At 43.7% G+C, this 25573-nt stretch overlaps 1 protein-coding gene across 1 annotated transcript in view; it reads right to left on the bottom strand.

The window, feature by feature from the left end:
• LOC133389488 (multiple epidermal growth factor-like domains protein 6) overlaps nucleotides 1-25573 on the bottom strand; it is a 245097-nt gene that overhangs the window by 198971 nt on the left and 20553 nt on the right. The window contains exons 2-5 of the mRNA XM_061637258.1: nucleotides 21375-21509; nucleotides 19085-19197; nucleotides 18199-18303; nucleotides 9180-9296 (exon numbers count right to left, since the gene is read on the bottom strand). Coding sequence (XP_061493242.1) covers nucleotides 9180-9296; nucleotides 18199-18303; nucleotides 19085-19197; nucleotides 21375-21509 — 470 coding nt within the window. The remainder of the gene's footprint in view (nucleotides 1-9179; nucleotides 9297-18198; nucleotides 18304-19084; nucleotides 19198-21374; nucleotides 21510-25573) is intronic.

The raw sequence follows: 25573 nt of genomic DNA, 5'->3' as shown, positions 1-25573 counted from the left end.
GAGTCTTTGGATTATTAGGGTAGAATATAAAATAACAGGCTGAATTTTTGACTAGGCAAAAAAAAAATTGGTATGAATAATTGTGTAATCAACACACCTCCAGATCCACCATTATAAATACACACAGACACACAGATAATTTTTTATCCATTTTTTAAAATAAATATAGAGGAATACAAAACAAATTACCCAAACATAACTCTGGAATTATACAAACAGATTAATCGCAAGAAGAAAAAAATACACAGCTTTTCTGGTCCATTCTAATTATTCTGTTTTTTAAAGATCCCATCTAAAGCAGCTGGAAGTTTCAAAGATCTTGTAGTCTTGGTATGTTCTAGAGAAGTGAAGGCCCAGGGGAAAAAATGGAAAAACTGGGGGGAGAGAGGATTTTTTTCCATTTGCCCCCTGAAGTTTTCCCTTCACACTTCTAGTTTGGTCATGGAATATTCCATAAACTTGCATACCTTGCTGGAGCCTCAACTCCTTCATTAATACATTTAATAAAATCAAAGTAAGTTGCTTAAAATGTGTCTTTTTGTTCTGTTTCACACCTGCATAAACAAACCTTTTCGGTTACTTTTTCTGAGGTTAAAAACCAGAAAAACTTTCTTCCTCACAGGTAACAAAATTAAAGCGAGAAAACGGAAGACGCCGCAACAAAAAGGTGGTAGGCGGAGCTCAGCTTCTCTTTCACATTATCATCCCCCATTATATTTCTGATCATTTAGGGTAGCAATCCATTCACCACGGCAGTCAATCATTTCCCTGCCAGCCTCTTGGCCTTAGCATTTAACCCAACAAGCAGATAAACAGAGGAAAACCTGGGAGGATTCATGACTGATGAACTCCTGAATCTAAGAAAGGAGTGAACTGACTCATTCAGATTCTGTTTGGGGAAGAGGAAGAAGGGGGAGGTGTTGCTATTTTGAGCAAGAGCCTACAGAATATTGCTACAGCATAAGCCATGTTGAAATGAATGGAGATAAACCTAAGAGGGATGCTTGGTGCGTTGCTCCCTCTTCACTTGCTAGCAAAATCACAGGAAAAGGCAACCTTCCCTCTGCTGCCATTTAAGTTGCAGGCTCCTTGCAGCAGGGACCTGTCATGTGAAAGTCATCGCATCCAGACAGATGCAAAACTAAAGGGATAAGGAAATGACAGGTTGTCTTTATTTATGCTTTCGCCTCCTTCCTGAGTAACTGTGAACTTAAGACAAAGATTTGCCAATTTTATTCATTAGACAAGTCACCCTAGACTGCTTTTTATGAAAGCTGTAAGCAGAGCCCTGCTGGTTCAGACCAAAGGCAAACATCCACTTTCCCACAGTGGCCAGGCAGATGCCGATGGGAGGAAGTCCACGTACAGGATATGATGGCAACTGCAACACTCTCCCAGGCTGCTTTGATGCATGGGGGCTTATTGTGCTAGTTTAATGAATTAAAATGGTAGCACTTCTATCCTGATTTCTAAAATTCCTTTCACACTGCAGTACCTGTTGCATTAAGGAACAATAGACTTTTCAGCCGACATACTGGCATTTCACACAACTGTCTTTCACATGGCTGCAATGAATGTCTTATTTTTGTCCCTCACTCATTATACACATGTGTGATGTAGTACTCCACTGTGTAGGAGGTCTAAGATCTCGTTCCATTGCCATGCAACCCCTCTCCCTTAAGCATCTGACACATACACACACACAAGTTGTAAAGACGCAGGGGTGTGTGCAGGAAATGCTGCTGCTATCAGCGCAGGTGCTGGAACACCAGTACAATTTTCGTCAGGCAAAAAAAGTGCAGCTGAAGGCCACACACTGCATGCTGGGATGCCTGTCACGTGAGCAACTAGCAGAAAACTCTCATGATTTTCCAGGTTCCCAAGCTTGCAAACGGATTATTTCTGGTATTATCACAGAAATTAGCGCTAAACTTGTACTATATTTCACTAGAATTCTAAAACTAGCTTGCACATCATGTAAAAGATCAAATACAATTCACAAAATACCAGGTAAGAAATCGTCAGTATAGTGGAATGTGTGAAAGCAGCCCCAGTGTTGTTCTTCAGCAACATGCTACCTCTGATCCTGGAGATGGCACTACATCCTTGATAGCCTCACCCTCCCTGAATTTCTCCAGCCTTTTAAAGCCATCTGGCTTTCACTGTGGAACAAGAGCTGCAGGCTCAAATGTGTTGGAAAGCAGCTTTTGAGGGTTATCAAGGAGTTAACTGGGAAAATACATCTCGACATCCAAAGCCAAAATGCTACCCTTCAATGGCTTACCTAACAAATCCTTTCACCAGCATCACCTCTGCATCGAATCTGAATGCCCACACCAACCACAGTCTAAGTCAGGTGAAGCTAACATGGTGCTCTCCAGCTCTTGTTGGACTACAACTCCCATCATCTCTAACTACTGGCCATGTTAGCTGGAGATGACATGAGTTGTAGTCCAACAATATCTAGAGGGCACCAGGATGGTTACCCCTGTCCTAAGCTCTCTTCCCGCCTTCTACAGTTTACCTTCCAAACTGTTCACGTGTTAAAGCGATTAGAAGCCATGCGTTCAGTATAGTGGGCTCAAGCCTGTGGAACTCCCTCCCAGCTGAAGTTAGACAGGCACCCTCCTTGCTGAACTTCAGGCGCATAACTAAGGCTTTCTTGTTCCAGCAGGCATTTGAGGTCTGTTTGGTTTCAGTGTTGTTTTATGATAAAATTTTATGGTTTTACTGCTTCATTTTCCGTCTCTCTCTCTCTCTGTGTGTGTGTACACCGCTCAGAAATGTGAATAATTAAGCAATATGCAAATGTATTAAATAATAATAAATAAAACAGATTGCCCTCTTGCCTCTGCAATCCTGATCACTTAAATTTATCTTTTCCGTAAGCTGATCACCAACAAGAACCAACACCACCATTCCATATAACCTTCCCCTTTAGCTTCCCTCTCCCTTAGAAAAAAAATGCAGATTCCACACTTCAAGAAGCTTCATTTCTGTCCACTCTATTCCACTTTCCTACTTTCTCCACATTTGTTGGCACCCAATGCTGCTAATTTAAAAGGGAGAGGCTGATACTGAGGCATGCAACACTAACACTAACACTAACTTGGCCTAGTAAGATCAACTTGAAGTGTTGACTACATAGGTTTGTGTGGAGTGTGGTGGGATGGCGTGGAAGTCTCCAAAAGGGCCAGGTGAGGATCCTCTGAATCAAGCAGGAATGCACATACATATTTTACTAAAAGGAATGCAAAACTTTTAAAAGATAAAAGAGTTTTATTTTTTTTCAAAAAAACACTCAAGAGCTCACACATCTCAAATGCACACCTGACCTCCCAGTAATGTTAGAAATGCATCTTTGGACACTTCCCTGCAAATATGTAAGCTAATGTTACATCTGGAATACACACACAAACTCACATGAACTGTTAACTGAAATGGCAAAATTCTGTATTTGGAATTAGACGGGGCAGGCTCTTTTGCTTGTGCAATGTACCATGTATGTTGACAACACTGTCCCTCACAATCATTATGAGGTTGTCCTCCCACTTTATGGTAGGACTGCATTGAAGAAAGTTTCAAGAGTTTTTCATCACTGGAATATGTGGAACTGTTTAGACCTTAGCTCTATATCAACAGGATACACACACACACAGGATACACACACACTCAAACAGTGCCCTAAATTTATCTGTAAAGGATGCAAAGGAAAATGCTGGCAATCTAAATGATGGATATTGCTTCTCCCATCTCTGTCAGCTTTTCCAAGCTCCACGAGGCTACAAAATTACTGTGTGAGAAAACAGATTCAGGTCAGCAACCCTGAATATAAAGTGCTTGCAATATTGACAACGGCAAGAAAGCAATTGCCTGTGAATTCTTGGTGAACCTAAAGCTATTAGATTTACAAAAAGGGAAACTGTTAGAAATAAGTTCTCTATAAAAGGCGAACACCAATACCATTCCCATTATTTCAGTACATCAAGATTGAAAACCATTATCAAAATACTTCAAACTCCTGGAAGGAAAGAGTAGCCACTTTTCTTCAAGGTGACTGTGGAGGGGGGAGTTGGCATCTTCAACTCTGGTTAGAGACTAGAGATTATTATACTGCATTTTAGGGGAGCTGGGAGGGTGGGAAGGTTGTGAGGGACACCCAACACTTTAGGCAATGATTGTGTTTACCATGGCCACACAGGTGTGACACCAGTGTTTTCATTTGCAAGGTCAGTTTCTCAGGAAAATTGTGTGAATGGCAGAGACCTGTCCCTAAATCATCGAAAGGGAACCTGTGGCCCTCCAAATATTATTGGAATCCAACTCCCATAGGAACACAGGAAGCTGCCTTATATGGAGTCATACTATTGGTCCATCTAGCTCACCATTGGTCCATCTAGCTCACTATTGGTCTACACCAGCCTTGCCCAACCTTTGGGTCCCCACATGTTGCTGGACTATAGTTCCCATAATTCCTGACCACTGGCCATGCTGGCTGGGGCTGATGGGAACTGTAGTCTAGCAACATATGGGGAACCCAAAGGTTGGTCTACACTGACCAGCAGCAATTCTGCAGGTTTTCAGACAGGAAGTCACCGTCTGCCCTATCTGGAGATGCCAGGGATTGAACCTGGGATCTTCTGCATATAAGCGGATGCTCTACCACTGAGCTACAGCCCATCTCCAACAGCCTTATCTAGCATGAACAAGGGCCAAGGATTATGGAAGTTGCAGTACATTTGGAGGGCCAAGGATTCCCCACCCCTGCCCTAAATAGGTGAAGATATGTACCAGGGAATACTGCTAAGCTGCAACGCCCTTGTGCATGCCCACTACACATCAACTTTACCCACTTTCAGTTTCCTGCAGCTAACATAATGGCGAAAGGCCAGCCAGCCGGCAGAAAACACGTCTAGTTTTCCCCAGTAGCTTTAAAGCCTGTTCTTGCTATATGTCATGGTTATTGCTCTTTTCTTTAAGTCAGGACTATGGACCTATAAATGTAGCCAACATGGGGTCCTGTAGAATTTGTGGATTACAACATCCCATCAGTCCCAGCCAGCATAATAGTGGCCAGGAATTACTGGAATTGTAATCCAAAACATCTGGACAGTGCCACATTGGCGACGCCCGACATAAAAAGCTTTGCATGTATGTCATTATTTGGATGGAAGTCATGTTAAGAGCAACAGCAGCAGCAGCAACAGAAGTCTTATATTTGCCATATTTCCTGGGAAATCTTTGCTACTGTTAACACTTGTTCAGTGAGCCATCTCCCCAAATGACAAAGTTATAGGGTGTGTGTGCTCGTGTGTTTTCCATCTCTCCTGCAAGCTGCTTCGGAGGCTACTAAAAAAGGTAAAGGTGTCCCTGCACTTATAGTGTGAGTCGTTTCCGACTCTTAGGATGATGTCTTGCGATGTTTACTAGGCAGACCGTATATATGGGGTGGGTTTGTCAATTCCTTCCCCGGCCTTTCTTTACCCCCCAGCATATGCCATGTACTCATTTTACCGACCACGGATGGATGGAAAGCTGAGTGGACCTCAACCCCTTTTACCGGAGATTCAACTTCCTCCTTCTGTTGGAATCGAACTCTGGCTGTGAGCAAAGCTTCAGCTGTGTTACCGCCGCTTACCACTCTGCGCCACGGAGGGTCTTTTCGGAGGCTACTAGCATTATCCATTCTCTAGCAGCTGCTGCTGAAACCACAGGGTTGCTGGCTCCTAATTAGATCCAGCTGCCCTTACTGCGAGCTCACTCCTTGATGGAAGCAAGACTACTGAGTGGTTGAAGGTGGGTCTCTTTCCTGACTTTTAGACAGGCAGCATAATTAACTTTCTTTCCCCTCTTAGAGGGACTATAAGGCAGAGGCACCAAGGTGTTTGAATGACTTCTAAAACATTACATATGCATAGGAACTGAAATGATTAATCACAAAGCCTCGGGAAACCAATTAGTAAGTTTGTAGGGGTGGAGAAGAAAAGTACAGATTCTGGTTAATTCTTTCTGCCTTGTACATAGAAGTAACAGTGACAACACAGCTGTTGCTATCTGATGCTTGCTTCTGGATACAGATTAGAGATGAGTCTTCCGTGCAAGTTTTTGTTTAGGGAAGAAAGCATACACAACACTCCCCTTTGTTGCAACTCAGGTGTGGGGAACCTGTGGCCTTCTAGATATTACTGGACTACAAATCCCATCATCCCTGACCACTGACCACACTGACTGGGGATTACGGGAGTCTAACAATATCTGGAGACAGACGGGTATCACATCTCCACTGCAGCTCCACTTCAGTCTCTGCTGCTATCTTCCACTTTGGAGGAAGGGTTATGTCTTCCGGGCTCCTACTGTTATGAAATACTGGGAGTTGCGACAACAGGGGTAGCCAACAGGTGCCCCTCCAGCTGTTGTGGACTACAACTCTCATCAGGCATAACCAATAGTGATGATGACAGGAGTTGTACTCCAGCAACCTGTGGAGGGCACCCCACTGGCTACTCCTGTGATATAAAATGTTTTCCTAGCTCCCCTTCAAGCATGATGCAAGTAAAGGAGCTGGAAGCTTAAATGCCTCTGCCCTTTTCCATCTCATGCACCAGCAGCTTCCATATCCTCCATGGCTGCAGGCATAAGCACTAGTATTTGTGCTTGCTATTCCCCGTGCTTCTCTGCCACATCCAAAGATGCCCCAAGCCACAGCTTCTGCGAGCAACAGAACAAGGTACAGGACCAACACACAGATTCATGCGTGAAGGAGGTTAAATGGAAGTGAGCAAACAGATGGGCCTACGGCTAATCCGCCTGGTGTCTAACCCTGGTGAGACTGGCGCAGTGTAGATGAATAAGCTACAGGACAGTAGTGGTGAACCATCAGCCCCAGCCAGGATATTCAACATCATCATCAAGGGGAGGGCTACAGATTCTTTTGAATGCGTCTAGCATACGTTCCATATCATGGAATGTTATTTTGATGTGATTTTACCTCACCAAGATGCTTTCGCTATTGTTGATCCCGATATAGACTCCTGACCACTGGCCATGTTGCTGGAAACTGGTGGGAGAATTCCCCATCTCTGTTACAAGGTTACCGCAGAGGACATGCACAGGTCTTGCTCTCCCCTCCCCAAGCTAATATTGACCACTACAGAACTAATACAGCAGCAGAACTCATCTTATTTTTCTGCTCTTCTTTTGCCATATTTGCTTTCCCATTTACTCACTCAGTGTGAACACCAGTAGCCGGAGAAGAACACAGTTATTTTCGGTTAGCCCCCACTTCTCTCAGCCAGCAAAATAAACAGCCTCTTCCATCGCAGGCATTAAGGATGCATTTGTTCTCAAGCTGGTTATTCTTGAGTGCATTTGCTGTTGTCACATCCATTCGGCGCTTTGCTGTTTTCATGCCTGTCGTATCTGTCGCTCAGCGCTAATAGCTCTAAAGTTCAGGTGCTCAAGGGCAGTTTGTCAAGATGTGTGGATTAATATCTTGTCACATCTGGACAGGAGATAGGCAATGATTTTTCAATCTACGCTTTTAAAGTTTTCACTGGAAAATGTCAAAGCTTTATTTCTTCCTCTTTTCTTGAATGGAAGCAAGGAAGAAGTTAAAATTCACAGAGGGTATATACTACATTAGTGGAAAGGGGGCAGTTCCTTACTTGTTCTTCCCCTTCAAAATTTACATCGGGCTACAGGCGTATACATATTATGGCCAAAAGTCCTACAGACATAAAGCATTCATAGAAAACTTGAAAGTTTCCTGTGGGTATATAAAAGTTGAGGTTACAGTTTTCATTTAATGCAGCCACTACAGACCACCACCTCCCACCCACCCACTGTAGTTTTGTGCTATCTTTGCAGGCTGCTATGCAGGTTTGGCTAGAGTCACAAGATGAGAGCCTCATGTTGTATAAAGAGAAATTTATGGATGTAGGCCTGAAAATGAAAATGGACTGCCTTCAAGTTGATTCCAACTTATGGCAACCCTCTGAATAGAGTTTTCATGGTAAGTGGTATTCAGAGGTAGTTTACCATTGCCTTTTTCTGAGGCTGAGAGGCAGTGACAGGCCCAAGGTCACCCAGTGAGCTTCATAGCTGTGTGGGGATTCAAACCCTGGTCTCCCAGGTCATAGTCCAACACTCTAACCACTGCACCACACTGGCTCACCTAGGTACAAATCCTATTCAGCCAGGACAATTATTGGGCAGGCAGGTGGGCTATCTTTCAGGATAACCCCTATCCCCACCTTGCTGCAAAGATAAAAGGGAGCAGTGGCTAGGGTTCTTTGGAAGATGAATGGGACAGAAGTGTGTGTGTGCTTAACACTGCAGTCCTTCCTTTACATGCAGAAGGTCCCAGATTCAAGCCCGCTATCTCCAGGAAAAGCTGGGAATGTCCCCCATCTGAAATCCTGGAGAGCCACTGTTACAGTAGTGTAAACAATACTGAGATGGATGGATCAATGGTCTGACTTCCTATGTTACTGAAAGATAGTCAGACTTGTATCTGTATAAACAAAAATATAACCAGTCTGAACATGGTGCTTGCCCGCAGATTCCACCCAATTTTAAAAGAGCAGAGAGGCAACAACATAGTAGGAAGCAGTGACATCTCCATGTGTCCACATTCACTCTTCTTGTCCAATTGCAAAGGACAGAATGTTGCATACACTCTCACTGTTTCCACGTTCTTAAAGCAAAGGCTTCATAATATGCACCTGACATGCCCTATGGCTGGCAGGACTCTAGCTTAAAAGGTTGCACACAGGAATCTAAACATTCTAAGCCAGGAAAACCTAAAGGGCTTGAGGGGACCCAATAACTTGAGGGAACATCCACCAACCTGACCGCATGTTAAAAGTTCAATTCGCAGATGCCCTGCTTTGATTACCACCTCTCTCAAGGGGCAAGGTATGTTTTTTAAGCAAGAGAAAGCACTTTTTTTTAGCACTGCAATTGTGGGATGCTCTCTCTAGAGAGGTTCACCTGATGCCAACACTGCTGTAGTTTTGGCACCATGCAAGAGCATTTTAAATTAGGGTGATCTGAACATTAAGGCCAGCCTCCACCCCTCCCCCCCATGCAATCTACCTGGAAACTGTGCTATATTATTCCCAGCATCATTCTTAACAGATTTTTAAAGCAATGGGCAGCTGCTAAATGCAGTAACTCACCTTTGTTTAACCTTTTGTTAAAAAGCCAGCTCTTCAAATTGTAAGTATCCCATCCACCCAAAAGTACTTTGATTTTGTTAGGGAGCAGAAACTGCAGAAGTTCTCCCCACACCTTCACTGCAAGACAAAGGTCCCATGAAGTGGGGTCAGAGCACAGCGCTAATTTAAACATTATTATATTAAACTTTTAACAGTACTTTTATCTCACACTTTTATGCTTGCATCATTTTAATTCTGTAGTTTTAACTTTCGTAAACCTAGAAACAACTGAAGGAACAAGCCCGCTTTTCCGTTTGATACCATAAATCTGACCCTCCAAAAGTAGTGTTAGGAATCACATGTGCTTCCCTGCTAACGAGGAAAGAGTTATAACTACCATTGATTTGGCTCTCATGGCGTCCACCACCACCCAATTATTCTAGTAAGGGCAAGCAGGAAGGGAACTGCTGGTACAATGGTTGACCATTTCTGTTCAGAGCAACAAGACTTTTGCACCAGAGCAAGCTCCTTGTTTGCTGTTGTGGACTTGTTTCTGTTTGCATCTACTGAGTTGTCTGTTGAACCCTGGCTATCAAATTCAGGATAGACCCAGGTGTTGATAACTGCATTAACAGAGTTAGGCCTATGTTATGAGCTTGACAGGACTCCAAATGTAGGCCTATGGCAGTAATTTTTTCTACTATGAAGAAAAGTTGTAGCTTCTTGGTTGTGCAGTTGTCGTCCTAAACATCTGGAGGACAACAAGTTGGGGGAGACTGTTCTAGGTAGGGATGAGGAGAAATTCTATTTCATTTATATTTAAAGGCAAGCTTACATAATTTGCACTTTCCAAAACAGTATGCAAAAAATAAATATATTAGGATAAAGTGTTCTTATAATTGCATATATTAGTGAAAATGATGAACAAAAATGTGTGTATTAGGAGACATTCATGCTAACATTCTGATAAATTTTCATGTGGACTTTTGTAAAACAAATCACAAAAATGTAGGGAACCAAACTTAACATTGGAAAAAATGAGAGAAACTAAAATTGACATATTTGGCCATCCCTAGTTCTAGGCCAAGAGAACCGAACTATGTGTGTGCCTGGGTTATGCTTAAGATGACAGTACACAGTTAATTACTGTCCCTGCATGCAAAAATACATCTACTGCCTGCTCTGGATTCCTTCTCAGTCTCATCAGCTTGCCTGCCTTGTACCAGTCTATCCCAACACGTCTTGATCCAATCCCTCTCGCAGTTTTCCTTTCATCCGTTCTGCCAAATCCTCCCAACCTGACCCCTGGAAACTCACAGCTACAGCTGTTTGCTTCCCAACCTTTGCCTTAAACAGGGTTTCCATCACCACCGCCAGAAGCTCTGGGTCTTTAACAGATACAGAAATTCAGTCAGCTATTAATATTCTTGCGTCTCCATGCTGTGAAACATGGCAGCCACTGAATTTCTACTTGTCGTGAAGCTGCTAAAATCATCAGAGTTGCCAAGGAAAAACATAGCCCTAGAAATAACTTGCCAGTAACTAAGCTATTTCCTGTTGGGTACTTTGGATGAAAAGGAGAAATTCAACAGGTACAGCTTCTTACAGCAACAGAGATGCAGAAATGGGCACAATGCAGTGACTGGATTTCTGCAGGTCAATACATTTCTTAAGGCTGGGAGGGGGGAAAAAGTTGCAGGCCTGACAAATATATTACTTGTTGGCAGTAGAGCTCAAATGAGAAAATGAAGAGATAAGTCAACACATTTTTATTCCAATCCTGGTCTCTCAGTAATGTAAGGTAGGGACCACCAGCCTTTTTGGGGCAGTGGGCACATTTGGAATTCTGAGAAAGGATCATGGATGCCATTTACAAAATTGCTGCTATAGGCTATATGTCATAACAAAATGGCTGCCATGGTGTGGCAAAACACAACATGGCAGCAGTATAGCTGCCACATCTGAAACAGTGAACAAAGAGACAGGAACACAAATTTTAAATTTTATTTATTAATTATTGCATTTATGCACCCCTTTTCCTCCAAGGAGTTCAAGGTGATACACATGGTTCTGCCCCTCTACATTTTATCCTCACAACAACCCTGTAAGGTACATTAGGCTGAGAGCCTGTGATTGGCCCCAGTATGAATTGGAGTATAAACTGGTGTGGGCATGCCCTCCCATCTTGTGCATTGCATAGATTGTAGACATTTCATTGAGGCATTTCACAGGTACCATAGGAGATATAGGCAATCACACTGGTCCCTGTAGGCACTGGATTTGCAATCCCGGCTGTAAGGTATGCCCTAGTGCCTCAACTCCATTAGAGACAAAACCCTATGCACAATTCTGCTTGTGCATACAACCTTCATGAATGGGGATGAGTGCACTAAGCTCCACCCCCCCATCATCATACCCATCACACACACCCCGAACTGGTAGAGGACAAAAACCTGGATTGGGGAGCCTCCTCACACGATTTACAACACCAATCATGCAGGGTTCTAAATGACCCTGAGTGGCTCTACAACTACTTCACACCTTCACACCTCCATGAGTTGGACAGAAACAAGGGAGGGGACAGAGCTTAGTGCATCCATTCCTGGTTGGGTGTAGGTATTGCACACAAACACTCAAACAGGGCTGCAATCCACATTAGATTTAAGGCAGCAGCAGAGAGGTTAGTGAGGTGTACAGATGGGGTTGGGCTTGAAGATCCTTTTCTTCAGCTCGATGGGAATATGAGAAGCTGTGTTATAGTGAGTAAGGCCAGTGGGTCCTGTCTAGTTCAGTGTTGTCTACACCAGCTTTCACCAACCTGGCACTCTTGAGTTGTTTTAAACTACTCCTACCCTCCATGACCGTTGGCTATCCTGGTCGGGGTTCAGGGCAGCTGTATTCCAAAACAGCTGGAGAGTACCAATTTGACAAAGGCTGGTCTACACTGACTGGAAGTGGCTCTCCTAAATTTCAGACAAGATTCTCTTCCAAACTCTACCTGGAGATGTTAGGATTGAAGCTGGGACTTTCTGCATGCAAAGCTCTGTTATTGAGCAACAACCCTTCCCTATGGTGATGAAAGTCTGTGAAAACATGACATTCTACAACCAACCTTTTGCTAAATAAACAGCAGCTATTATTTTCACTGTGATTTGGCAGTCACTAGAGTTCCACTGCAGAGTTCAGGCCACTGCCATTTCTTTCTTAGGAGGTGCTGCCAGGCAGCTATATCTTCTAATAACTAAAGCGTGCACAAGTGCTCACATCCCTACTCAGGTCTTGAGATTCTAGTCAATACCTGGTAAACTTCTTGCTCCCCCTTCAGCAGGGATAGGGAACCTCCCAGCCTATGGGCCAATCTTGGCCCTCAAAGCCATTTTCTCAAACCATACCCACATATCCATCAGCTGACATCACTGGGTGGTGCCAGCTGATGGGCAGGAGAGGGTTCAATCCTGATGGGGAATGTGCTGGAGAAGTCAAATCCTGCAGCCAGCAGGATTGAACCTTCCACTTACCAGCTGATGAGCGGAGGGTTCAAATCCTACTTAGTTTGGCTGGTGCACCTGTTTCCCAAGCACAGATCAGGGTGGTTTGAAAGCCCTTTTGCAAACAGCTCTGGGCTGCTCTTTAAACCTCTGAACAGCTCACCCTGCTCTTTGAAGTTGGGGCTTCAAAGCGCAGCACTTGATGCCACTATGATATCATGTCACACACACCTGTTAAATTTAGCCTCCAGTTGTCCTGCAAGCCAGACAAGTTTCCTCACCCGTGCCCTTCAGCAATACATTTTCATTTGTCCATTTCCTACCACCACTTTAACCCTTCTCAAAGGCTGGTTATAACCATAAGCATTTTGGCACAGCTACTTCCCGCTAATTGCCACTTTTGAAAAGGGGTTGTTTTGGACAGAGGAATCCAGTGTAATAAGTGAAATCTATACAGTAATACCTCAGTTAACCAACCTTCAAAGAGCGAAGTTCCTTTGGAGGAAGGCTTTTTAAAAAGTGAAACTGACTAGCTTTGTGATGGATATATTTTCAAGCCTGTGCCTTTGCTTAAGGTGAAACTGACTAACCTATGTTTTTGCTTTGCTATCAATAAACTGATAAGCCTTTGCTTTGCTAGAGCGAAACTGACAAGCCTTGTGTTTGCTTTGTTAAAGAGATCTCTTGCTTTCCCCCAGGGCTGGGAAGGGAAGGATCCAATATGATTCGGAGGAGGAGGAGGAGAAAGTGGGGGAGTGGGTGGGTAGCAGATAGGTACCCTTTAAAGCTCCTGTTGAAGCTGCCACCACCATCTATCAGTGGGTGTAGGAACCTATCCTTATTCTTTCCATGTTATTCCTACCTCTGGTACCAAAGTTTCTGTTAAAGAAGCAATGTCCAGTAATGCATCTACTTTGTTAATGGAGGAATTATGTACTGAGGCTACTGGGAGGAAAAGAGAGGGGTTGAAAGCATGAACTGTATAATCTTTGTTGTAAAAAGGAATGCCAATAGCTTTTACTGGGGCTACATCAGGGGTGGGAAATCTCCTGCCTCTGGGCCAATGATACCCTTCAGGGTGTTCCATGTGACCTCAAAACCATGCCCACCAGCTGATATCACTACTGACATGAGGTGATGGGCAGGAGAACAGGGTTTAATTCTTCTTCGGCTGTGCGATCCCAGTAGGGAACAAGATTGCACAGTGAAAGCAACAGGATTTAATCTTCACTCAGCTAGTGAGCAGGGATGAAAGCCCTGTGCAAAAGCATCCTCTGAAGATGCTTGTGTGCACCAGCTACTTCAAAGACTCTTTTCCAAAGCTTTAAGACAGCTCCTGCACTCCCATTTGCTCAAACGGGTGATCAAGGGCTGTCTTAAAGTCTTTGCAAAAGCCTCCCCCTTCCCCTATCGACTCCCCAACATTGGAGACAAAGGGGGAGGGGGGATACTCATAAAAGCCTTTTTGAGTCTCCTACCTTCCTCCTTCAAGTCCATGATGCTGGAAACTTAATGGCGGAAAGGGGGAGACTTGGACAGACAGTGCCAGAAGGGAGAGAAGAAAGACAGTAGGGTTCCCAAGTGCCAGCAGCAAGCGCTAGCTTCCTTCTTATCCCTTACGGCAGCAACAATGGCAAGGGGCAGGGAATAAAGGAGAGAAAGAAGCTTGCTCTCTCCTGCATCCCAACACTGGTGGTGGAAGGGAGTGTAGAAAACAAGCTTCTTTCTCACATAGCAACAATGGGCACTTGGGAGCCCCCCCAAGGGAATTTGACAGGTGGCTAGGGTTACCTGCCTATCAAATTTGGCCCGTTATGGCATTCCTGATAAAGACCTGGCCTGTGGCGCCAAAAAGGTTTCCCACCCCTGGGTTACATGAAAATATCTATCCTACTCAACAATGGTTGAGGCGAAAGGCACCAAAATGTACAGAAACTTCAGTTCAGCTGAATTTCTGCCAGAAAGAAAAGACATCGAAGGCTATTTGAGCATCCTGCTGTGGATTTTGATTATGAGCCAATTATTGCACAGTTGTCATGAATGCTTATTAGCTGAATTTCAAGAACAGGCCATTTAAAAAGGAGACCTCTAGCAGTTGCTTTTGGGCTGTGATAGAAAACTGAAGTCTCCTATGCATAATGCTTCTAAGTATAGCAAGTAGGCGGGCAGAGCAATCTTAACAGGGGCTCAGGGTCACTTGGAGTGGCAGATCCACCACCTTATTCAAAACACTGGCAGCTCCTGCTATTCAGAGGAATGGTAGGGTGTGGGTTGTGGGGGGGTTTCTTTCCATTTTTGCGATTGTTTGCTCTGTATTGCCCAATTCAAACATGAATAATCTTTACGAGATGTCTTCCTTACATTTTTTTTTAATGCTGCACATAAAGTCTATTTAATAACACACTTAAAGACAGCTGGCAAACACCTATAAAAACCCTTCTTAATGAACAAAAACTGAGAACTTTACACAGCTCAGTCTGTTAATGAATGTCTAGTATTTTTAAGTGTGTGATCAGATCATCCTTAATATCTTGTTTTAAAATATTTTCTGCTTCCGTTGTAGTCTATGTAGATAAACTGATGGAATACGAAGACGCAAAGGGATTGCATTTGTGCTTGCTGTTCTGCAGACGTTTGCCTTGGAATCGTAATCAAGATAACCCCAATGCTGAAATACCCTCACATTGCAGACTTTTAAAATAAGCTATAACATCTCTTAGGGAGCCATTAGATGTCCTTGCAAATTGCAAGGGAATCGCTCCCTGTTACAGAATGTTATGATATCCCTGGGCTGTCCTCGGTCATGTCAGTGAGCTGTTAAAAGCCTTCTATACCACTGTTCAATGTAATGCATTAATAATGGCTTAATTTTTTTTTTTAAAAGCTACTCACCACCTTTTCCCCTCATTAGCTGGCTTGGATGCCCAACAATCAAGTGAAAAATGACTCAGATTAGGAAATTTGAGAACTATACATTCCAACATACTTTGGAATAAAGAACCAGGTTTAACCCATTCCTTCCTTCCTTGCACATGTCCTGTAAAATATGGCTCTGTCAAGGCCAAAATGTTTCAATAGCTACAGGGCTGTCATCATTATGGACTATGGGGTCTTGTCCCCTTGTGGCTATTCCAGGATCCCTCCATCACTGAAATTTTCAAATGCAGAAGAGTAAAATAACAGAGATCAAGTCAGTTTTATTGGCCCACAAGAAGAAGTCCAAAATTTCACGTTAGGGCAATACCTTTATTAGGCCAACCAAAATGTCACTTTTTTGGAATTAAAAAATGTGTCTCTGGCCCTTTTCTCTTTCTGAAGATACAAGAAAAGGCATGCAGGCAGGGTTCTACTCAGTTATTCACAGTGATGATTACTTAACTTTCAACATATTCAGCTACCTGAATTTAAATCCTGGCTGTTCTGTAGTGAGCATCTGCTTACCACACAATCTCTAGATATGGATGGATGATCATGTAGACCTGTAGCCTTTCTAGAGCAAAGAGCCACCTTCAGTCTCAACCAGCAACAGGAACCCATTTCAGAAGCTGACCAGAGTCAACCATTTCTGTTTCAAAATTCTATCGACCACTGAGAAGAAATATCAGCCACACCTACTTTGTCTTCAGAACCATTAACCTCACTATAAAAAAATGTAGTCTGTAAACTTAGTAGCAATCTCAGAGCCACCTCTGCTAGGAGGTGCTTCCAACACTTTACAGTAGTCTTCTCATTCCTTTCCAGGGAGAATGAATCGTCTTGGCTAATACTGCAAAATGGAGTTTTGTCTATAATGTCATTTACAGACCCACAGCTGGCAGCCTCTCAATAGCAGCGAGCAGATAACACATGCTAGAAGTGATGACTGTTGGGATTTCATTCAGACCCTCAGGAATCAAGAGAGTGTGCACAGACCACCGTGATAAAACTATAGTTATAAAGAACTGGAAATGGCAGACTAAGCAGCATTGTTTTTAATGGTGTCTTGTCAGCACTCTAGTCAACTCCCCAGGAATTAACCATCACAAAACCTTTGATTTGGTTCCAGAATCTGACCTTATCACTGCAGCTCCACAGGTTCTCCCATCTTGGAATGCCATATGCCTTGCCTGCACCTGGGAATGCCTTTATGCTTTCGACATTAAGGTAATCACTGCATTAACAACTGGAGATTTGAAACATTGGCTCAGATTCTTCCAACATTCCCCTGTCAAAGCTAAAGGGAGTTCTGAAGCTTCTGCTGAAATGGACATTATGCAGATGTCAATGGAAACACAATTCCATTTGCGGGCTTTGAACACACTGATCTGCATTCTCCATTACACAAGTAATTGTATCTATAAAGACTCTGGTTACATTTGTAGAATTATTCCTGGTTATCCCCAATAAAATTTAGCCTCTGGATTACATGAAAGTCATACCAATGTCAAATGTGCATTAAGCCACACCGGTGAAAAACCTATCTGGAATGAGCACCCATGTTTTTCGTGCCCACAATTGCACACACATGACCTCAACCCATTCCATCTTAGAACTTGTATTCAAGTTTCTATTCTTCCCCAAAAGTTCAGACAAGATTTATGATAGACCAGAGGTGGAAAGCCAGTTATTTATTAAATCTACATTTTGTTGGGCTCCAGTTCCCATCAACCCCAGCCAGCATGGCCAATGGTTAAAGATGATGGGTGCTGGTACCCAACAACGTATGGAAGGCATCAGGTCCCCTTCTCCTGTGCTAGGGAGCTCCCATTCTTTCTTCCAATATAGCTAATCCACAATCCTGCAAGTGTGACAGACACACAAAGTGACTCTTGACAGACCTGCATGATCACCTGCTGCTCACAACCCAACAGGTATTGCCTGCAAGTATCAACTGTGTGAACTGGTATTGCCACTATAACCTGCATGCTTGCATCTGCCATTATAAAATACGTCAGACAACTTCCAAGTTCCTTATCATAAAGCAATCTCAGCTCGCAGTTAGGGATGTTAAGACGACAGCAATTTCTGTTCCTATTCATCTTCATCACAATCAAAGCTATTTCCATTCTACTGCAGCTCGGGTTCCACCAAACACTACATTATTCTTCTTGCTGTCTGCTACTTAACATAATGTATGTAATTATTTACACAAGTTATGCATTTTACATAATTACAGACATAGCTATTTCCACACCATCCATTTCAATGTAAAGGAAAAGTCAAAACAATGTAAAAAAGTAATTAATTACATATAGGTTGCAGGCCTTTAACAAAACTCCAAGAACATCATGAGCGAGTACCAATCATATTCGCTGGAATGATTTTCATTTCAGACCTTGGATGAAAATTGAAAACAGTTGCTATTTCAGTTTCCATTTCCAATGGAATTCTCCGACAACCCTACTTACAGTTTAATACCTCAAGATTATATTTAGACTGCACTAAGCCCACATAGATGCGTTCCTCCTCAGTGGATTTAAATTGCATACTGTACTAAGGTAACCTAATGCAACAAAGCTTAGGTCATCACATTGATAGAACTGCCCCAGAAAAATATGGAACCTTTGACTCACCGTACTGACAGCATGGGCCCTGAAATCCTACTGGACACTGGCACATCTGGGAAATCCCACCAGAGCATTTCCCTCCATTGAAGCAAGTGCCTACAGCACACACAGCTGAAGAGACAGGGAAGCAACAGTTACGTATGGAATTCATTAGCTTCCCATACAGGTATTGCAACAAATGGTGCTTAAAAGCAAATATGCACGACCCATCCTCCAAGGAGGAAGTAAAAAGAGAAATTTTAATAAATCTTGAGGGCCTTTGCACACATGACATGACAGCAAACCCTAACTACAAGCGCATGTTCAGCCACATCCAGCTGCATCTTAGTAACACGCTCCTATATAACACACCTGCTTCCAAACACATTTGCAGCTTTCACACTTGGGACTCTCCTGCTTAATTTTTTTTAAATGAAATGTCAATAGGCTGTAAAGCTCAGCTGTAGAACATCTGCTTTGCATGCAGAAGGTCCCTGGTTCAATGCTCTGCATCTCCAGGTAAGGCCAGGAGAGACCCCTGTCTGAAATCCTGGAGAACTGCTGGTACAGTAGTGTGGTGGACAATACTGAGCAATGGTTTGATTCAGCAGGCAGCTTCCTAGGCTCCTAGTTGAAAAGGGAAATTTATTTTTAGGGGGATAGGATGTAGCCCAGAGGTAAAGCGTCTGTCTCACATGCAGAAGGTCACAGATTCATCCTTGGCATCTCCAGGTAGGGCTGGGAGAGACCCAAGTCTGAAACCTTGGAGAGCCACCAACAATCAGTGTAGACAGTACCGAGCTAGCTGGACCAATGATTTGACTCAGTATAAGGCAGCTTCATATAAAAATGTAAAAGCATCTTAAATGTAATGATTTAAGGAGATCCACAATATTCTACACTTACAACTTACAGTAAAGACATCCAGGGTCATCATCATTCTTCCGGCTCCATCCAGGGCAACACTTAAAGACAGTGTGGTGTTCCATGCTGTACGCTTGCTTATAGATGGTGTAATAGCTTGTCCTTTTAAAAATAGTAAAACGCACAGAGTAAGACAAAACCATGTCCTACTTTGTTCAAGCAACAGCTATGGCCTACATCCAGCACACAATAAATAAAATAGGAACTATTTCTAGAACGTATTATTTTGAGGCACATTATCAGTTATTGTACAGCAGTGGTTTTCAAAATTCCATCTTCAGGGAATACTGCTCACATTGGACTCATCTGATTTATTTTCCATGCATCTATCATGGGACCCCTACAGAGCAGTTACAGAGTAGAGAGAGACAAAATTTAGATTGGGATCTAGTGGTAGGTCTTGGAGCAATTTGCAGTAGATCAACAAGGGTTTCCAACGCCCAATAAGTCAACAACAGCAAATAAAAATAGTAACTAAAAAAACCTCTGGCATAGCCTGTCTTGTGCAAACTGCTTGTCCATCAAGTATCCCACACCTGTAAAATACAAGTATTAATTAGCATATTTTGACCAAGTCTTTTTGCAATTTTATGTCAAATTCCTTAGTCTGTAATAACTGAGAAATCTGTGCATGTTATCTCAGTGTATGGCTGATGGGATGTAATTGGCTCCGCTCCCTGAGCAGCCATTTAGCAAACTACCTCCACCCCCCCTGGCCGCTATTTTTGCACCAGGCACCTATTGGTAAACACTGGAGTTACAATTTTAAAAATCAAGTCTGTCTGAAGTCTGCCTGTCTCCTGTTGCTGAGGGTTTGTCCTAGGGAAGGGATGAGGAACCCGTAACCCTCCAGATGTTGTTGGACTACAACTCCCACCATGTCTGATCACTGGTCATGTTGGCTGGAGCTGATGAAAAGTAGAATCCAACAACATGTGAAATTCCACAGGTTATTCATACCAGTCCTAGGGTGCACTTAGTATGGGTGATCTGCTTGCACCAGCGCTCTGCTCATGTAAAATGATGGCAAAATCTAAGCCTTGCACATTACTGTTCAGAGAAGGTCAGTAAAATGAACAAGCTGTTTTGTAGGGAAACTAGCCTGCTATTATTGATCTCACCAAGAAACCCAGAGATGTCCAGAAATACAGTTTTAAAAGCAGGTCTAGTTCCAAATGTCTCCTGCTTCTATTACTTTTACCATTTCACTCTTAAGAATGTTCACCAAGACTGCAGTCCCGCTCCATTAAAATCAACGAGAGCTTTGCTAAAGAAGACAAGAGGAGAATTGCAACTCAATGTTTAACCCAACCCATCTATGCTTTGTTGACTTCAAGAGGGCTGGAGCCATGCTGCAGATACGTATAAGAACTTGGCCAACCCAGAAAAACATTTGCCAGTTTTCCCTTCCTTACCCCACGGCAGGATGACCAGAGGTTCCGGAAATTACTCTTTGAAAAAGAAATGATACTCTTCCTGGGTCAGTGGCAATCTTGACATGGATCTCAATGGGCCCTAAAGAGATGCAGGTAATTGCATTCCGTTTCCTCTTGACTGGCAGAATGATGCCCTTCTGCAGAATATGAGCAATGTGCCCATTTGCATTAACTGATCAAGATGTGAGCCAGCATCCCATCCTCAAGGGTCCTTAGAGCAGAGGCTTGTTTGATTTAGCCCTGAACAGTCATCTTCTTGTTGCAATTTGTTGTTTATTGAAAGGTTTTTAAAGATGATTACCATAAACGACTCCCCATCCCTCCCTCACTTCCCAGTGGTGGAGAACATGCAACATTAAGCCTCTATTTTCTATTATTCCTTTGCATGCTCCTTTTTCATGTCACTGTGTCTTGCATACTATAGCAATTTACAACTACCTCTGATACCGGTTAGGCTACTCTGGCAATTCATTTTTTTTTAATGAAAAAAGAAAAGAAAAGAAATTTAAAGGAAAGAAAAAGAGAAAAACAAAACAGTGTTTGTGATGCAGACGGGGGAGTAGCACAAGCAGGAAAAATCCATCTTTTAGTCTGCAAAGAAATTCTGCTAGACATTTTGTAATTTATCTTCTATCCCTCTCTTTATATAAACTATTTTATGTTTTACCAGAATTGCCACAGTCCGCCCACGTATTTTTAGTGTGCAAAGCAAGAGGGCGCACTTCAGCTCTCTTAACACATCTGCATCAAAAGTGCTTCCAGGTATGCACTCTCTTGCTTAAGATGACAAAAACTGCCTTACTGCATCAGCCCATGCTTTTAAAACCCACGACCATGTGTTACCTTCTCTCATAGACCATGCACCATCTTTGTGCTGCACACTCCTGCTTCCACGTCTTCACTGAACGGGTCAAGGCTTGAACGCATGGTTGACGATGTCCCACCATTGCCAGTTCTTGCTCAAGACATACATTTGGCCTAAAGTTTTGGGAGAAAGATTAAAATCAGGAGCATGCATTGCAGACACACAACACTGCAGAACTGTGTCAAGCAGTCCCAGCTCTTATTTTGATTGTCCGGATGTTAGTCATCAATGACTTCCAATCTACTTACGTTTTAGACCGAGCTGGTTCACACACAGCATGATTTCTAATTATTTTATTACTCATTGAATTACTATGGGGACCCACCACATTAAAAAGAATTGCATCTGTGGCGACATTGGGCAAATACAAATATTCTATCTGTTTAACATATGAAGCTATCCTAAAAAAGGTCAGATCATTGTTCCATCTCAGGGGTGGGGAACCTTTGGCCCTGCAGATGTTGCTGGACTCCAACTCTCATCAGCCCCAGTTAACATATCTAGGGGTCAAGGATGATAGGAGTTATAGTCCAGCAACATCTGGAAGGCCACCGATTTCCAACTGCCCGATACATTTGGAGAGCTGCTCCTGAAGTCTCTGTTCAGATTTCATCTCTGCCATGATCTCATTAGGTGGCCTTAAGCAAACCACCCTCTCTCAGTCCCAGTTCCCTCATCTGCAACACGGGGGTGTATAATATTCTTACCTTGTGAGGATTAGAAGTAAAGCATGCATTGAAGCTCTCTGAACATTCACTATTTAGAGATTATCAGCTATTAATAGTTTCAAAATGGTTTTAAATAAATTAAATAAACAAATACTCGAAAGTGCTACATAAGTTTGCATTGTGCTATTTTAAGTGGAACTGCCAGGAATTGCACGTGCTCTGTGTGATGTTCCTCTATTAGTGTAAATAGGGTAAGTGTTGTTTGTATAGGAGATACATGGTAAGTGGAATGAAAGAGGAAGGAGGAGTGAATGGGCAGTAGAATGCTGGATGATTGGGTGAATGTTTAAAATGGCTGACAGTATAAATGGCTGGATGTGAGGTGAATGGTGGGGAGAAGAGAAAGAGTGGGTTGTTTTGTGGGTTTGAGAGAGTGGTTTACCAGGAGAGAGTGGAGAAGGAGGGGGGTGGAGTTCAGATTAGTATTGAGTAAAACCATATGCTTATGTGCCTTAAGAAGAAATCTTGTTAATCTTGTTAGCTTTGTTATCTGTAATAAATACTTAATTTGGTTTACCAAAGGCCTGATCCTTGGCTGGGGTTTCACAGACCAGAAGGGAGGGTAAGGTAATGACCAAGGCTGAAGGGAAACTGTAACAAATGGTGGCAGCGGTGAAGAGAATAACAATACCAGTATTCAGAGTCTCTGGGAATACTAGTATTAGGACGTGACTGGTGGTTGCCTAGCAGGGGGATCTGTTGAGATCTGTGCTAGAGCGGGGAGGAGAAACCATAAGAGAGAGCGGTCCGGACTGGTGGAGTCCCTGGTGGTGCCTAGTGACAGGCAGTAACCACGAGCAGGTAGGAACCTGACAGGGAGAGCCAGGGAAGGACGCCTCACACTCTGCCACTGAGCTATGACAGAGATAGTAGAGAGGGAAACTATATGGGCTTACAGGAGAGAAGCTGTAGCCCTGTCAACAATGTAGAGTTCTCTTGAAATAAATTGAACTCCTCTTACGCACCCACACACAGATTCAAGGGTTCTTCACTTTTCCTGTAAGCCTAAAGCTGTTTAGAATCCTTGTATGTAACAACTGCACTCCCCTAGGCTTGTGCCGTTGCCCCAGCAGTCTATCTAAACAGGCAGACTTTATTTTATTTATTTTTATTTATTTATTTTTTAGACTGCCCATAGCTAGTAGCTCTCTGGGCGGTGTACAAAACAGATTAAAAATACAATATTATAATAAAATCAATCACATATATCAACAACAATATTAAAATAAAGCGTAGACATAAACATTAACATTAAAAACATTAAAAAGCCTGGGAGTACAGCCAGGTCTTAACCTGGCGCCTAAAAGAAAGCACTGTAGGTGCCAGGCGCATCTCTTCAGGTAAGCTGTTCCACAATTCGGGGGCCACTACAGAAAAGGCTCTAGATCTGGTAACAATCCTCCGGGCATCCTGGTGAGATGGTACCCGGAGGAGGGCCTTAGATACTGAACGAAGTGAACGGGTAGGTTCATAGCGGGAGAGGCATTCCACAAGGTACTGTGGTCCCACACCGTGTAAGGCTTTATAGGTCAAAACCAGCACCTTGAATCTGGCTCGGAAACAAATAGGTAGCCAGTGCAAACGGGCCAGGACAGGTGTTATATGCGCAGACCAATTGGTCCTCGTCAATAGCCTGGCTGCCATGTTTTGCACCAGCTGAAGTTTCCGAACTGTCTTCAAGGGCAGCCCTACGTAGAGTGCATTACAGTAATCCAGTCTAGAAGTTACCAGGGCGTGAACAACTGAAGCGAGATCGTCACTGTCCAGATAGGGGCGTAGTTGGGCTACTAAACGAAGATGGTAAAATGCATTCCTTGCCACCGAGGCCACTTGAGCCAAGCGACAAGGAAGGGTCAAAAAGGACCCCCAAACTACAAACCTGTTCTTTCAAGGGGAGTGTAACCCCATCTAGAACAGGTTGAACATTCACCATCCGGGCAGGGAAAGAGCTCACCAACAGTGTTTCAGTCTTGTCTGGATTGAGTCTCAGTTTATTAGCTCTCATCCAGTCCATTATTGCGGTCAGGCAGCAGTTTAGCACATCAACAGCCTCACCTGAAGAAGGTGAAAAGGAGAAATAGAGCTGCGTGTCATCAGCGTACTGATGGCAACGCACTCCAAACCTCCTGATGACCGCACCCAGAGGCTGCATGTAGATGTTAAAAAGCATGGGGGACAAAACCGACCCCTGAGGGACTCCACAATGGAGAGTCCAGGGTGTCGAGCAATGTTCCCCAAGCACTACCTTCTGGCGACGATCCGCTAAATAGGAGCAGAACCACTGCCAAGCAGTGCCCCCAACTCCCAACTCCGCGAGTCTCCCCAGAAGGATACCATGGTCGATGGTATCAAACGCCGCTGAGAGATCAAGGAGAATCAACAGAGTCACACTCCCTCTGTCCCTCTCCCAACAAAGGTCATCATACAGGGCGACCAAGGCTGTTTCAGTGCCAAAACCGGACCTAAAACCGGATTGAAACGGATCCAGATAATCGGTTTCATCCAAGAGCGCCTGGAGCTGACCGGCGACCACACGCTCCAAAACCTTGCCCAAGAAAGGGACATTCGCCACCGGTCTATAGTTGTTAAGAACATCTGGGTCCAAAGAAGGTTTCTTTAACAGAGGTCTCACTACTGCCTCCTTGAGACTACCAGGGACTACTCCCTCTCTCAAGGAGGCATTTATCACCTCTTTGGCCCAGCCGGTGGTTTCGGTCCTGCCAGCCTTCACCAGCCAAGATGGGCAAGGGTCCAGAGCAGATGTGGTCACCCACACCATTCCAAGCACCTTGTCCACTTCCTCGAGCTGCACCAACTGAAACTCATCCAATAATGAAGGACAAGGCCGCGCTCTGGACACCTCAATGGATTCTATTATAACATCAGAGTCTAAGTCCCGACGGATGCATGCAATCTTGTCCTGGAAGTGCTCCGCAAATTCGTCACAGCGGGCTTCCGATGTTTCTTTAGTATCGTGAGAGCCAGAATGTAACAGCCCACGTACTACCCTAAACAGCTCCGCTGGGCGGCAAAGAGATGATCTAATGGTGGCAGCAAAATAAAACTTTTTTGCCGCCCTAACTGCTTTTACATACATCTTAGTGGAAGCACTTACCAAAGCATGACTACATCCGTCAGGAGTTCGCCTCCATCTGCACTCTAGCCTCCTTCTCTCTTGCTTCATCACTCTCAGCTCCGGGGTATACCGCGGTGCTGTATGAGTTCTGCACTGAAGGGGGCGCGCGGGAGCGATCGTGTCAATGGCCCGGGTCATCTCCGTATTCCACAGGTCAACCAGGGCCTCGACAAGAGCGCCAGTACTATCAGCCGGAAAGACTCCCAGAGCCGTCTGGAAAGCTACAGGATCCATAAGCCTCCGGGAGCGGACCAACTTAATAGGTCCCCCACCTCTGCAGAGGGAAAGGGTTGTCGTAAGTCTAAAACTCAGC

The sequence above is a fragment of the Rhineura floridana genome, chromosome 7 (genome assembly GCF_030035675.1).
Source record: "Rhineura floridana isolate rRhiFlo1 chromosome 7, rRhiFlo1.hap2, whole genome shotgun sequence".
NCBI classification, from domain to species: Eukaryota; Metazoa; Chordata; class Lepidosauria; order Squamata; family Rhineuridae; genus Rhineura; species Rhineura floridana.
The sequence above is the reverse complement of the archived record's forward strand: the minus strand, read 5'-3'. Positions and strand labels throughout refer to the sequence as shown.